The sequence below is a fragment of the Opisthocomus hoazin genome, chromosome 8 (genome assembly GCF_030867145.1).
Source record: "Opisthocomus hoazin isolate bOpiHoa1 chromosome 8, bOpiHoa1.hap1, whole genome shotgun sequence".
Classification (NCBI taxonomy): Eukaryota; Metazoa; Chordata; class Aves; order Opisthocomiformes; family Opisthocomidae; genus Opisthocomus; species Opisthocomus hoazin.
Genome location: NC_134421.1, coordinates 9,962,039 through 9,974,896, shown reverse-complemented (window position 1 = coordinate 9,974,896; position 12,858 = coordinate 9,962,039). Strand labels below are relative to the sequence as shown.

The 12,858-nt window shown below is 43.2% G+C and overlaps 1 protein-coding gene across 1 annotated transcript in view; it reads right to left on the bottom strand.

The window, feature by feature from the left end:
* TRIM24 (tripartite motif containing 24) overlaps positions 1 to 12,302 on the bottom strand; it is a 66,080-nt gene extending 53,778 nt beyond the window's left edge. Inside the window, exon 1 of the mRNA XM_075428562.1 lies at positions 11,880 to 12,302. Coding sequence (XP_075284677.1) covers positions 11,880 to 12,234 — 355 coding nt within the window. The 5' untranslated portion in view covers positions 12,235 to 12,302. The remainder of the gene's footprint in view (positions 1 to 11,879) is intronic.
* Positions 12,303 to 12,858: the final 556 nt, after the last annotated feature.

Sequence of the window (12,858 nt, the reverse complement as noted above, 5' to 3'; positions counted from 1 at the left end):
TCTTTCACAAGTCTCCTCCCATTCTCAACATAATCACTGCTCAATAACTGGAAAATACCTACCAGGACTTGGCAAACTAGCCTTCTGGCCCTCATTTTTCCAGCCACTAGCCTCAGGGGAGCAATTCAGGCACCTAAACAGACATACCTAATTTGAGCAGGATATCCTGCCTGGCTTCCAGCTACTATTCCAGAAGGAAACAGGTCTCCTGTGGATCGTGCAGTACATCTGCCAGCCCTTTTTTGCGTATCACTGGCATCCCAGAAATGCAGAAGTAGCAGAAGATATTCCAGTTTGAGCAGATGAATCTCAATTTACCTGTCTACTCTATTCCACGTATCACTGTGATTGTGATTTCAAACTCCTGATGGAAAATACAACTGAGAGGCACACAGAAGTTCTCTTAAGTGGTACTCAAAACAAACTGCAGTCTGTATCTCCAAAGGAAAACTTGCTTAAAACCACTTAAGTGTCAATACTCACAGCCATCAATGTATTAACTGCAGTGTTTGCTGCATCCGTTTGTATTCCATTATATAGATATCTACTTTGAAATTCTCTTTGAGGACAGACTTAGAGATCAGAAGTCATCAATACCTCTATGATCTTTCCTTGAAACCATCTTAAAATATAGACTGCAGTGATGTAACAAATATAATAGAAGACTCCATCAACTTTATCCATAAATAGTATATGCAAGGAATGGATGTTCAAAAGTACATAGAAATAATATGCTAATTTAGAATAATATGTTCTGCCTTTGTTTAGGTCATTTTGTTTGGTGAGGGGGTGGAGAGAAGAAAAAGAAAGGGTAGGCTATTATAAAAAAAAAACAGATTTTTTTTTTGCTAGTTAGTACCTCTTCAATACATTCTTCAACAACAATATGATAATAGCAGATTTACCACACAAGTACGATATCCAGGACTTAGATCCCCAACAGGGAGAAAGAGGAATTTAACACTTATTTGTTAATAATTTCTGAATATTTATAAAGGCACACTTTTAATCTGTGCTGAAATTAAGTCTGTTGCATAACAAACACTTTCATTAGTAACCTGGTAATATTTTCAGGATTTTTAGATTACTATTTTTATTGAAGCTTGCTGTTGACAGAGACAATGAAAGGCACAAATGATATTTGATGAAAATTCCTACTCTGATAAATGTAGTCAATAAGACAAAAAAAATAAAGGTACTTCTTTTCCACAGTTTTCATCAGATACGTCTGATTTCTCTGCAAGACATTATTATTTGAATAAAAAAGTAAAGGTTCAAGCCATTTATTTGAGCAAAACAACTCCAAGATCCCCAAATCTAGTCTATTCTGACTACTTGTTATATTCAAAAGCTGTTTAATACTAAAGCTTGTCATATGCAGAATTTCTGAATTTATGAAAAAGTAAGTCTTAATGGCAGCACAGAAATAACACAGAAGTGACTCAAAAAGTTAAACTACCCACTACTGGGCATCCAGTTCAATCGCAAGAATCCCTCCAATATTCTAAAACCAGCAACTAGAGCGGAGGATATCCTCCAAGTTATCTGCAAGTTACAAGCATTGCACTTCTGGGTGTAGCTGTACAGGAATAAAAAGCCAACTCGCTTTAGATCCTTCTGTTACATGTGTATAGTACCCCACAGCACTGCTGTAACGGTTCAAAGGGCAAGGTGACCAGCTTTTTCCAGTTCCCACATAATTTCAAGACTATGCGTTATGAGATCTGCACAGACTATACAGCCTCCAAGAACCAGCATTAATTAAGAAGCAGCGTTGTGCCTTCTACTCTGACATTACATTAATATGTTACAGAATGTAACGAATAAAACATATTCCTTCTGGATTGAAGGGATGCACTGACTGATCAAGTAATGAGGCCAGTGATTTCTGACAGCTGCCCTACTCCTCTCAGGAAACAGCAAGTTACAGAGGCAGCAGCGACACTACTTGTGTTCCCACTGCGTATCTCCTGTTACTCTCTCTTGTAATGTGCCGTAGACACCTGAATCATGAACTAGACCCTGTTAGTTGATGTGAACATCCACATCTGCTGAAGGAATCTAGTCTTCCTATGATTTCCTCCATTTTCCCAAAATCAGAGAAAAGCTCCTTCAAAGGTGCTTTCCCACATAATACACTCTGTACTAAGAATGAAGCTTCAGGAACTGAATCTTCTGCCAAAACTGGTCCTCACAAATGCCATTTACCTGTCCTTCAGATTCACTCGATCTTTTTCCACCTTCCGTGTCATAATGCCAGACAGGATTGATCATATATTAGTTTAGATAAAGTGCTGGAAAGATTACATTTTGCCTCCAATACCACTTCAGGAACCAACTAGGATTATACTTCTGTTCCTACTTTATTTTTCAGGAATATTCACAAGGGTTCAACTATGGCATTGTGATTCTTAATCTGCTTGGCTGATATACTGACAAATGAAAAACAAACAACCACAACTTTAAGGCAGAACAACAGCTATTCCGGCAAAGGTATGAAATCAGACATCCTGCAGCTCATAGCACCTATACTATATTCTCAATAATTTAAATTGGTCAAAAGACAGCAAAAGAAAGCCTTATTAAATCTGATCTTACCCAAATGGAACTGGAAGCAGGGAAAAAGAAAAATCCTACACAATAAATAGAATCAGATTACCCCACAATACAATAACACGGTTGCTAAATGGACTTTAAAAGGATGCAAGATTAGCACTCAGCTTCTTAAAGAATCTAGAGTACATTCAGCTCTTGCACAAAGGGTAGAACAGAGGGAAGAGGACTGTCAGTTCAATCCTTATGGGATACCCATACATAAAAAGTCTTCTTCATTTTGCCAAACAGCTTCTAGAATGATTGTTCTGTGAAGAGACCTTGGCCTGGTTGAATTTAAACAGCAGTGATACTAATCTAGAAGACACAGGTGCTACCATAAACTGTGGCTTGGCTTCCAAATTGTACCTGGTCCCAGCTACTAGGCTGCTTCTTCGAAGAAAAACACAACAGAGGACTGCCTCCCGATCTGCAGTTGAACCTGCTCAGTCCATCAAGAGACACAGAATTTTACTGATGGTGCCAGTCCGAACAGTTTATACAACAAATACTTATTTATCAACTGGCAAGAGTAATTCTGGCAGGTCATTCTTATTTTACAGAGTAAGACCTTATTGCTAGGGTTTTTTTGTTTAATTTTCACTGCCAGAAGATGTGGGAAGACCATAAGCCTGCCCATATGTTCCATCCCAGACTCTTCTGAACACTCCTTCACAGCACTGGACTCTGCCTTTGCTATAAAGCAGGGAATAACCATTCTATTTTACAGCTTGGAGTGTGGTATTTGAAGAAAGGGCTGCTAGCCCCTCTGGACTCACATTGAGGTAGACTGTGGGAGGCAAACTACACCTATGTTCATCCCCAGAAAGCATTCTATGTATCTCTATTTTGAGATAATGCTTACTCGGACAAGGTTTAAAGCATGAGCTCTGAATCCACATTTGAGTTCCTTGCATAGACAAGGGGCTGACAAAAAGTTAAGTCGAGCTTCTCAAAGGAGATCAATTTCCTTTACACTTGATTAAACTAAACAGTCTAAGTATTCTACATTATTTTGGGGGTTTCAAAGAAAGATTTGCTAGCCAGCAGGTTATACCCTCATAGTCCCCATTTGCTACCAGCAATGGTAAGAGAAAACAGAACTACTGAAGGCAAGTAGTCTGTAGGTGATAAGCTCAACAACTAAAACAACCGAGAACAATAGCTGCTAATGTGTGAAGAAAGACCCCCAAACAAGACAAAAGCAAGTAAGGAACAAAACTACTGAGGGCTGACAACCAACTGCTTAAACAAGCAACGGTACCATAGGAACTGGGAAGCTGTAAACACTCAAAAGCACTAAATCTAACCCTGAAGTATGCAGTCTCCAAGGTTTCAACGTTCCCAGGACATTAAGCCATTACTGAGGTCCTGCTATCAGACACTGCATGTCATTACACAGCTCCATATTCTTTCTACAAAGCTTGTCTGCTAAACAGACTGCCTTTATCTCAGCCTTCAATTGATCAGTCGCCCACTACCCTAATTTATCACTTTGGGGCTAGGGAATGCTATGAATTTCAACTTTTACTTGAAAATTATGGAAACAATAGTGTTCTTGAAACAAGTTTTCCAAAACACAAAGATGATTCAAAGCTACTTCCACTTCTCTTTAAATTGACTGACTAGGAGGGTAGGTAATTTATACTCCTACATTACTTTAGCAAGTAGTTTACTCATTTTAAAAGCAGAGTCCAGGTTGAAAAAAAAGTGTATTTTAATTCACACCTTTGCTGTTCAGGCCAATCTTGCATACTAGTAGTCATTTCTAGTAACAGGCCTGTTGGTGCTGGGCTGTTTTATCAAGGCACTGTACCTTGCATTTAAAACTAGAACCTTACTCCCACTTTAAAAATGCCTTATTCCCCAGCACCAGTAGAGTGCTGCAGCTCCCTATCTCTCCTTCTTCCCACCTACTCATTCCCTGCACAGCTTCCAGTGTTCCCTCACCAAACAGCACCATCAGTGGTGTAAGTACCCTGCCATAGCAAGTTCAGCAGCAGTCTAAGCCTAACATGAACTTCTGTTACACTGGCTTATAGCATTAGTACCATAAACCTCAACTCTGCACATCCTTAACCACGTTGTGACTCTAGCAGATGCCTAGAAATGAGTGAAGCAGATCAAGTGAACTTAAGTTTATTACAGGCTTTCTGAACTCAAGCGGACATCCTAGAAAATACAAGGGGTTTTTCCAAGTCAACATTTCGGTGAAAATAGTCCTGTTTCTTTTTTACTATGTACAGTACAGATAGATGTGTCAACACACTGGGAAAATATACAGTCACTTTTCAAATTAGTTAATCTTTTTAGTTCAAAGGATATTTCAACTACAGTCTTGTTTTATTCAAATTGCACTATATTCACTTGAGGGACCACAGTAGAAAGGGGAACTCACCACTTTAAAGAGTTGCCTGTGGCAACTTACTTATTAATCAGAAGCAGGAATCTTTCTACAGTCAGAAAGCAAATGGCTCAGTTCTCTTGTCAATGTATTCCCACTTATGAGGGATCGAGCACTGGAGTTGCAGATTTCTGTTTTGAAATGAAGATGTGCCCGTGACCCAAATCCACTCTAGAAACAAGGGTCCTCAAAACACACGAGTGCAGTTCAAACAGCTGAGCCTTGCTTACTGTCTTCCTTTTTTCCATAGCCCACTGATAAACTTCAAAAATCACTAGAAAGCTTGTTTAACATCAGTCCTCTATCATATGTTAGTAACATATGCAAGGTAACACACAATTTTCTCCCACATAAAAGTTTCAAATAAGTGTTTACTTGAAGCACTGGAAAGACAGTATCAGGTAATTAAGAACATTCTTTTGCTCAACCTTCAGTTTCTTACCTGACTTTACAACACTGTTTCTGGCTAAGAATGGTGTAATTTTTCTCAGTTATTTCACATAACTGTTTCATGCTTTCTTTGATAGTAAACACCTATGTTTTTATGCATTCTCTCTGGCCAATAAAAAAAAAGAAAGTAGACATTCAGTTAGCTCAGCTATGACACTGATGTCTTCAAAGCACTTTTGAGCTGCAAGTACATAGTTTAAATAGTAAATGACTCCGTAGCTACCTAATTGCTGATGAAAATACAAACAGCATCACCAGGATTTTTATATGAACACAATTTTTCTGTGACTTTTAAGTTAGCCAAACAAAAAAGAATGCATCATTAAACTGTTATAGTAGATAACAGTTAAATAAGAGATCATAAGTCCAATAGTAGGAGATTTTGCTACTACTCTCAGTTCAGCTGGACCACCTGAATAGGTCCACAATAAAATCTACAGGGCCATATTCACCTGAAGAACCCTGCCTGACCAGCATATTATTGTTAGGAAATCAATGAAAACCACTAAAGTATTTCGTCTTATTGTAAAAACCTTTTGAAGTCTAAATTTCCAATTTCAGAAATAACAGATTTTTGATAAACAGTCAGTTATTCATACTGAAATACAGTCTCATTAGAATTCACTTTAAATTCTTTCTGGTTTTCCCCTGCCTTGTTTTTAGGTTAGATATAATGGGCAAAATACCAGCTTCACAACTTTACTGTTACTGGGAAATTCCACCAAATAATAGGGAAATTCCACCTACAGCATCTTAACACAAACTCACACAACCCTGGCACGGTGAAGGGAAGGCTCCGGGGAGACTTTATTTTTACTATGAGAGTGGTGAAACACTGGCACAGGTTGCCCAGAGAAGCTGTGGCTGCCCCCTCCCTGGAAGTGTTCAAGGTCAGGTTGGATGGGGCTTTGAGCAACCTGGTCTAGTGGAAGGTGCCCATGGCACAGGGGTTGGAACTAGCTGATCTGTAAGGTCCCTTCCAACCCAAACCATTCTATGATTCTGTGAAATTTCGTCTCTTAAAATTTGACCAGCTGGGTAAAGTTGAGTGAACATGGCCACCTCGTACTTCTGTAAGTTAGCAGGCCAACCAAAAAGCCTGCCACACGCATGGCCTACTAGCTCTTCAGTACATTTCTCCGATGAACAAGTTGGCCACAATGAGCACACTCCTTCCTCGACTTGCCTCTTAATGAGAATATGCACCATTATTTTTCCCTGGCTCTTCAAACAAGTCATTTTCTTAAGAGGTATCTCTATCATTCATACGCATTAAAACAAACCAACATACTTTCAACTAAATACATTATATACATTAGCGTATATTTCCTCTCCTGTTACCTTATGATCTAGGATTCCTTTCCATTATTTAAAGTACTAATTGCTTACTAGAGACATTACAAGCTGATTTTGTATTGGAACTGAGCTAGGTTGGCCTCTGAGGATTTAGATCTTTGCTTATAAACAAAAAACGTTTCACACAACAGTTCAGCTATTTTGATAACTTATAAAGCCTAACTTCTAAAAGGCTTCTAATTCAAATGAACATCACTGCAGTTGTTTTAAAACCCATCTGATGTTTCTGATGGCTTCAGCTTTTCAGTCTCCCACTTCCTGTCCGTGAAAGTAGCAAGAATGTAAATGCATCTAACCCACCCTCGAAATATTGTTATCTTATGTATGCCTAAAGAAAAGCATATAATATATTCTTATATTAATCATATATTGGATCAAGCACGATAAAAGCTTCTTTGAGCATCATGTAGTTGTCCACCTTAATAAATACTGCGTAGGTATGCGTACTGATTTTTGTGGAATTCCTCTTAGAAGAGAATGCAGGAATTTTCGGCAAATATATCCTCTACTTTAAATGACACTTGCACAATTAGTATCATTTCCCATCATATATCTTGAGATCATACCTTTTTCTAAGAGAAGGGCATTATAATTAGAAAAATAAGAACCTTCTCTTGATAGTTTATTGATTAGTATTTTAAGTTTCACTAGTTTCCTGACCTTTTGGCCAAGAAGTTTGTCCATTACAGGCTATCATAACAGTAACATTGTATTTTACCTGTAACAATGCTAAATGCTTTTTACATATGCTGTCTCTGGGCATTTTCAACTCAAAGTAAGCACAAATCAAAAACAGTATGAAAAGTAGGCTTATCTTTCCTGTAACATCTATTTCTATAGCATATATTTTCAAATATCAGCACTCCCAAATCTCCTTAAATTTTTTTACAGGTTAAACAATTCAGTTCTTGAATAACACTTGTGAAAGGATGCATAGATGCAACCATATATGTGCAAACACGAGTGTATACCCACACAAATATAATATGGACTCTTTGTAATGGTGAAGACAGTGAGAATCCACTTGAAGCAAGTGGCAATATGAAAGATGAAACAGAAATAATCATATACAGCAGGCAGATTAAAAAAAATCTTAAATATTCTTAGACGTCCAAGGCCTGGAAGATAAAATGGTCTTCAACATAACAAAGCTCAAATGAAGCTGTTATATCCTTCAAACTAACTAATTAGGACTCCAACCATTATTAAACTGATGAAAGATGGAAACAATGCATTAGACACAGAGAAATAAGAAAATTTAAGTTAATTTCAAAGGTTGTATGAAGTGATGACTTCGAAAAGTCCAGATATCATGACCAAATGAGAGTCTGAAAGTTTAAAGCTATCTGGATAAGGACTGACGTTGGGACATAATCAAACACCAGATGCCACCCGCATACGTGAGGGGATATCAAGGGTTAGGTCTTCATTCCATGTCTTACAGACCTCCAAACTGTATTGATAAACAAGTATTTCTGGGCAATAATAAGATGAAATATGAAACATCAACATCACCAAAATCCTTGTTCAGTAACTCTGAAGTATTTATTCCTTAATTAGCAGCAAGTATCAAACATATTTGAGTTGTGAGTCTGGACACTTTCCAAGAATTTATATCCTGGGAGTGCCCAAACATCACATGCTTTTAACAGCTTCATACAGATTTTTTTGCTAGTAGGTTTGTCTACAGATAAAGCAAAGAAAAAAAATTCCCTCTACTATTTTTGGTATTGAGACCAGTAAGATTTAATCATGATACCTGCATAAAACTTTGCTATGTGTTTCCATTCATAAGTTTTTCCCACATCAGCTCCCAATCTATTTCTTGTACACATTGATGATAAAAGCACTAGGATGTCTGCGACTTAAATAGTTTTGAAAAGGAATAAAAACTCAATCTATAACATTGCAGTTTTCATGTACCTCTTTCACATTTAAAAATTCCACAAGAGTACTATGATACTCCCCACATGAACACTGTCCTTTGATTAAGTACAGATTACTGCTCAACTAGTCACTGAAGCGCCACCCAGCACAAAATTTGGGCAAATGGCAGATTTCTAATTACAGGCTTCTTGTATGCACCAGTTCTAACTCACACAATCAGACAGTAAAGAATGGCCATTAGAAAAACAAAAGGAACACACACATGAACTTAGCAGCAGTGTCTGTAGATACCTGCTCACAAGGCAGTATCACATTTACAGACCCACTCTTGCAGCGTTCGCCACAGTTCTGTGCCTAGCAAGCCAGTTTTTGGCAATGCAACGATAGAAATATCACCTACATCAAGTAAGCTGCCATTGGACATTCAGAAAACAAGCAGCAAGTTCTCCCAGTGCTAAGACCATTGAAGTCTGACACACAGCTGATTCTGCACCACCTTAAACTTCATGAACGGTACAGAGAGCAGAAACTCCAAGTTTTCTTTTCTATAGAAATTTTATTTCAAAACTGAATGCATGTGGCAGTACAGAGCATACCCACACCAAATGGCCTTGCCACCAGCCTACCTTTGCAGGAGGAACACTGATTAATATCCACCACAGCAAATTGACACTTGTCTTTGCCATTACCTGTGCTGAATCTCGCATTCAAGTTAGCAACACCAGAATTCTTAACTCACTCCAGATCCTTAAGTACGAAAAAAAAAAAAATTCACAGCACTCCTTTATTAGTTGTTAGTATCTTTACAGAAAGAGAGCCAATGTTCTCCCACATAAACTTGTCTGTACGTTGGAAGTTGAAGGCATGCATTCTTCTATCAAAGCTAAGGACTGTTTGCGCTTGGAAACCGTTTACTGAAGGAAAAAAGCATATCCAGATTATACTTCAAACTCGGTTCATCTTTATCTACCTGTTTCTCAAATAATTTGGCTATTAGCACACTCCATCGCAAGGCTGGCTCAGTGAAGCGCTTTTCAAATCACATCCTTTCCTTTGTTCAAAACAGACTCCCTTCTACCAGTCTTTCTTCAGGCTTCTTTTTTGTGCAACTTTACTGCTCCACACACGTGCATAAGCAGTCTGTCCGCTTATCTTTCAGAAGCTTTTCCTAGCTTGCACTTCTATTGTGTTCCTTACCTAGGTCGTTCCTTCCAGCACAAATAGCTTTCCTGCTGTTTAATTTCTTCACTTTAGTCACAGTAATCTCACAATGTACATCATAAGAGGCACTTACTATCCAACTTTCCAAGCTTATACTCTTCAGTTTATTTCTTCAGGTCACTCCTTATAAACATTTCGCACAACATATTACCAGAAGAAGTGACAGATTTGCACTGACCTGTCCTTCCTTCCATCTTCTGAGAATTTAAGAACTCTCCTCCAACCACAACATTTTTCCTCAATACAATCAGCTCTAGACACTCACACCTTTTTCTTCTTTTTGCAATCCTAACTTTACAACTTTTTAAGTATCAGTTGGAAAGCAGAAGGCAGCCAATGCATATCACCTAGTTAGGCCTTAGGTAGCTAGCACACAGCCTTTGCCCTTTTAACTGGACCAGAACCATGACAAGAAAAGACGTAAAGAACACACCACATCAAGCAGAGCGAGAGATCTACAAGAGGTTCCTCTTCCTACTGGACAATGAATGGTAGTGTGGAACCATGAAGATAACTTGAAAGAAAAGTCAACAAGGTAAAAATAATGTCACCACCAAGCAGTACGTCTGTAAACTTGTAGAAGGAGGAATACATACTGTGTAATTCATTCACACAGAACCAATTCACACAGTCAAAAGGGGAGGAACATGGCCACAAGTTCACTGTTGCTACAATTCATTATTTCATCTATCATTTGTCCTCCCAAGCAGGTGTTTGAATAGCACTGATCTTTTCATTCTTATGATACATCTTATTTCTTACTCAGCTACAGACCCCATAAGAGAACATCTGAGAATTGAGCTGTGCTGTTCATGACCTCAAAAGTCATAAGGCGATGATTATATTGTCTCTCAGACTATGTTGCAGCCCCCGAGTTAGGTGCATCTCTGCTCCCTTTCTCATTCCCAAACATCTCATCTTGGAACACCTCATCACACACCAGGGCTGGTGCTTTTTCTTTTTCTCCCATACTGAACTTCACAGTTCTACTTGTAGACATAGGAGCAATAACTTCTCCTGGATTAAACAATCTTAAACATACTGGCTTTGGGTCTCACAGATTTTCCCATTCTGGAACTTCAGACAAGGCAGTCTAACTACCACATAAATTACATACTAAAATTAAAGATGGGATGAGTACACTAACACAGACATCCACATAGATGAAGAGACTCAGCATATCCTTTAATAACACACTCGGGGCTTTCTCAGGTATTCTCAAGCAAGGCTGTCTCTCCGCTTGTCCCAAACATCCCTTTCTCTCAAGAGGGTGTTCCTTCACAAATTGCCGTAAACACCTGGCACGTTCAAGTCCTAACCCTTCTGCTCACAGCTGCTGGCAGAACGGTAAAGGGTCCCTAAACGCATTTAAAGGGCGACGGCCGATACGAGCTTCAGAACGGCCAGCCTGGAGTTACCACTTCTTTCTCCACGCAGGACTTTTCACCTGGGTCCCACCCACCCACCCACCCACCCTAACATGCGCGACCGCCACCAACTCCACTTCAGAGCGGCCCCACTCCCGCCACGCTCCCCCCCCTCCGCCCCGGGCGCTGCGGGGTCTTCACCCGCTCCCACCGCGGGACGCCCGCCCGCCCCTTGCCCTGGGGCGAAGCCGCCTTCGGCAAAACCCAGCGAACCGCCAGCCCCGAGAGGGCTAGGAAAAAAACATAATTAAAATTTAAAAACCCCAAACATTAGGGAAGCACTTCGGGGTGGCAGGGGCTTACCGCGCGCCCCCCGCAGCGCTGACAGGAGCCACCGCGCCAGCGGCGCGCGAGCTCACCGCAACTTCCTCGCGGCGCTCCCCCTCACATCCCCCAACGCCCCCCCCACGCCCACGGGCACCTGCGCCCCGCCCACGGCGCCTCCCGTCGCGACAGCGCCCCGCCCCCCATGCCTGTCGCGATACCCCGCCTGCGGCCCCAAGCCCGGAGGGAAGGGGGTCGGCGGCGGAGCGGCCACTCACCGGGCGTGCAGTGCAGGGGCGAGGTGGGCGATGAGGGGGGCGGCGGCGGCGGCTCCTTGGGGGTGCCGGTGGCGGCGGAGGGGACGGCGGGGGGCAGCATGAGGTAGCGGTCGGGCGGCGGCAGGCAGCGGAGGCAGACGGAGTGGAGGCAGGGCAGCAGCTTGGGCCGCCGGCTCTGGATGGGCTGCCCGCACACCCCGCAAGTGTCCAACAGGTTGAGCGGGGCCGCCTCCCCGCCGCGCTCCGCCGGGCCCTGCCGACTCTCGGCCTCGTTCTCCCCGCTCAGCGCCGCCGCTCCCGTTCGCTCCGACGGGCACGGCCCCCCCGCCGCCGCCGCCGCCGCCGCCTCTTCCATTGTCCTGCGCCGGCCGCCGCCGAAGTGAGGAGGGGCGGCCCCGTTGCCCCCGCCGCTTCCCGCCGGCCCCCGCCCCGCGCGCGGCCCGCGGTGTTTGTGTGTGCCTGCCCCGGGAAGGAGGCTGCCCCGCCGCCCCGCCCCTCGCCCCGCCCCGCCCTGCCCGCGATCCCGAACCCCGTGCCCCGCCCCTGCCTGGCCGCGCCGCGCCCCCTCCGGGGCCACGCCCCCCCCGCAGCCGACTACGTGCGGGAGCGCTGCTCCCGCCCCGCCCCCCAGGAACCAGAGCGGAGGAAGCCCCGCCCCGGGAAGCCCCGCCCCCGAGAGGCAGCGCTCCGCCTTCCCCTCAGGCTGTGGGCGAGGCCGTTCCCGCCGCTGCCTCTTCGGCGGGCCCGGGGTGGCTGCGGGGCGGCCGTGTGGGTGCTGCCCGTGGCGCCGGTCACGCCGCGGCGCCCCCCCCGCCGCCTCCCCGAGGCCCTGCACCCCACCAGCCCACACACGCGTCCTGTCAGCCGCGCCGGTGCCCGGTCCTCTCAGCCCCTGCGCGGATGGCCGCCCTCTGGGCTGGGTGGCAGGCGGGCCGGCGCTGGCGGGCGGGCGGGCTTTCCCCTGTGGAGAGGGCGTGAG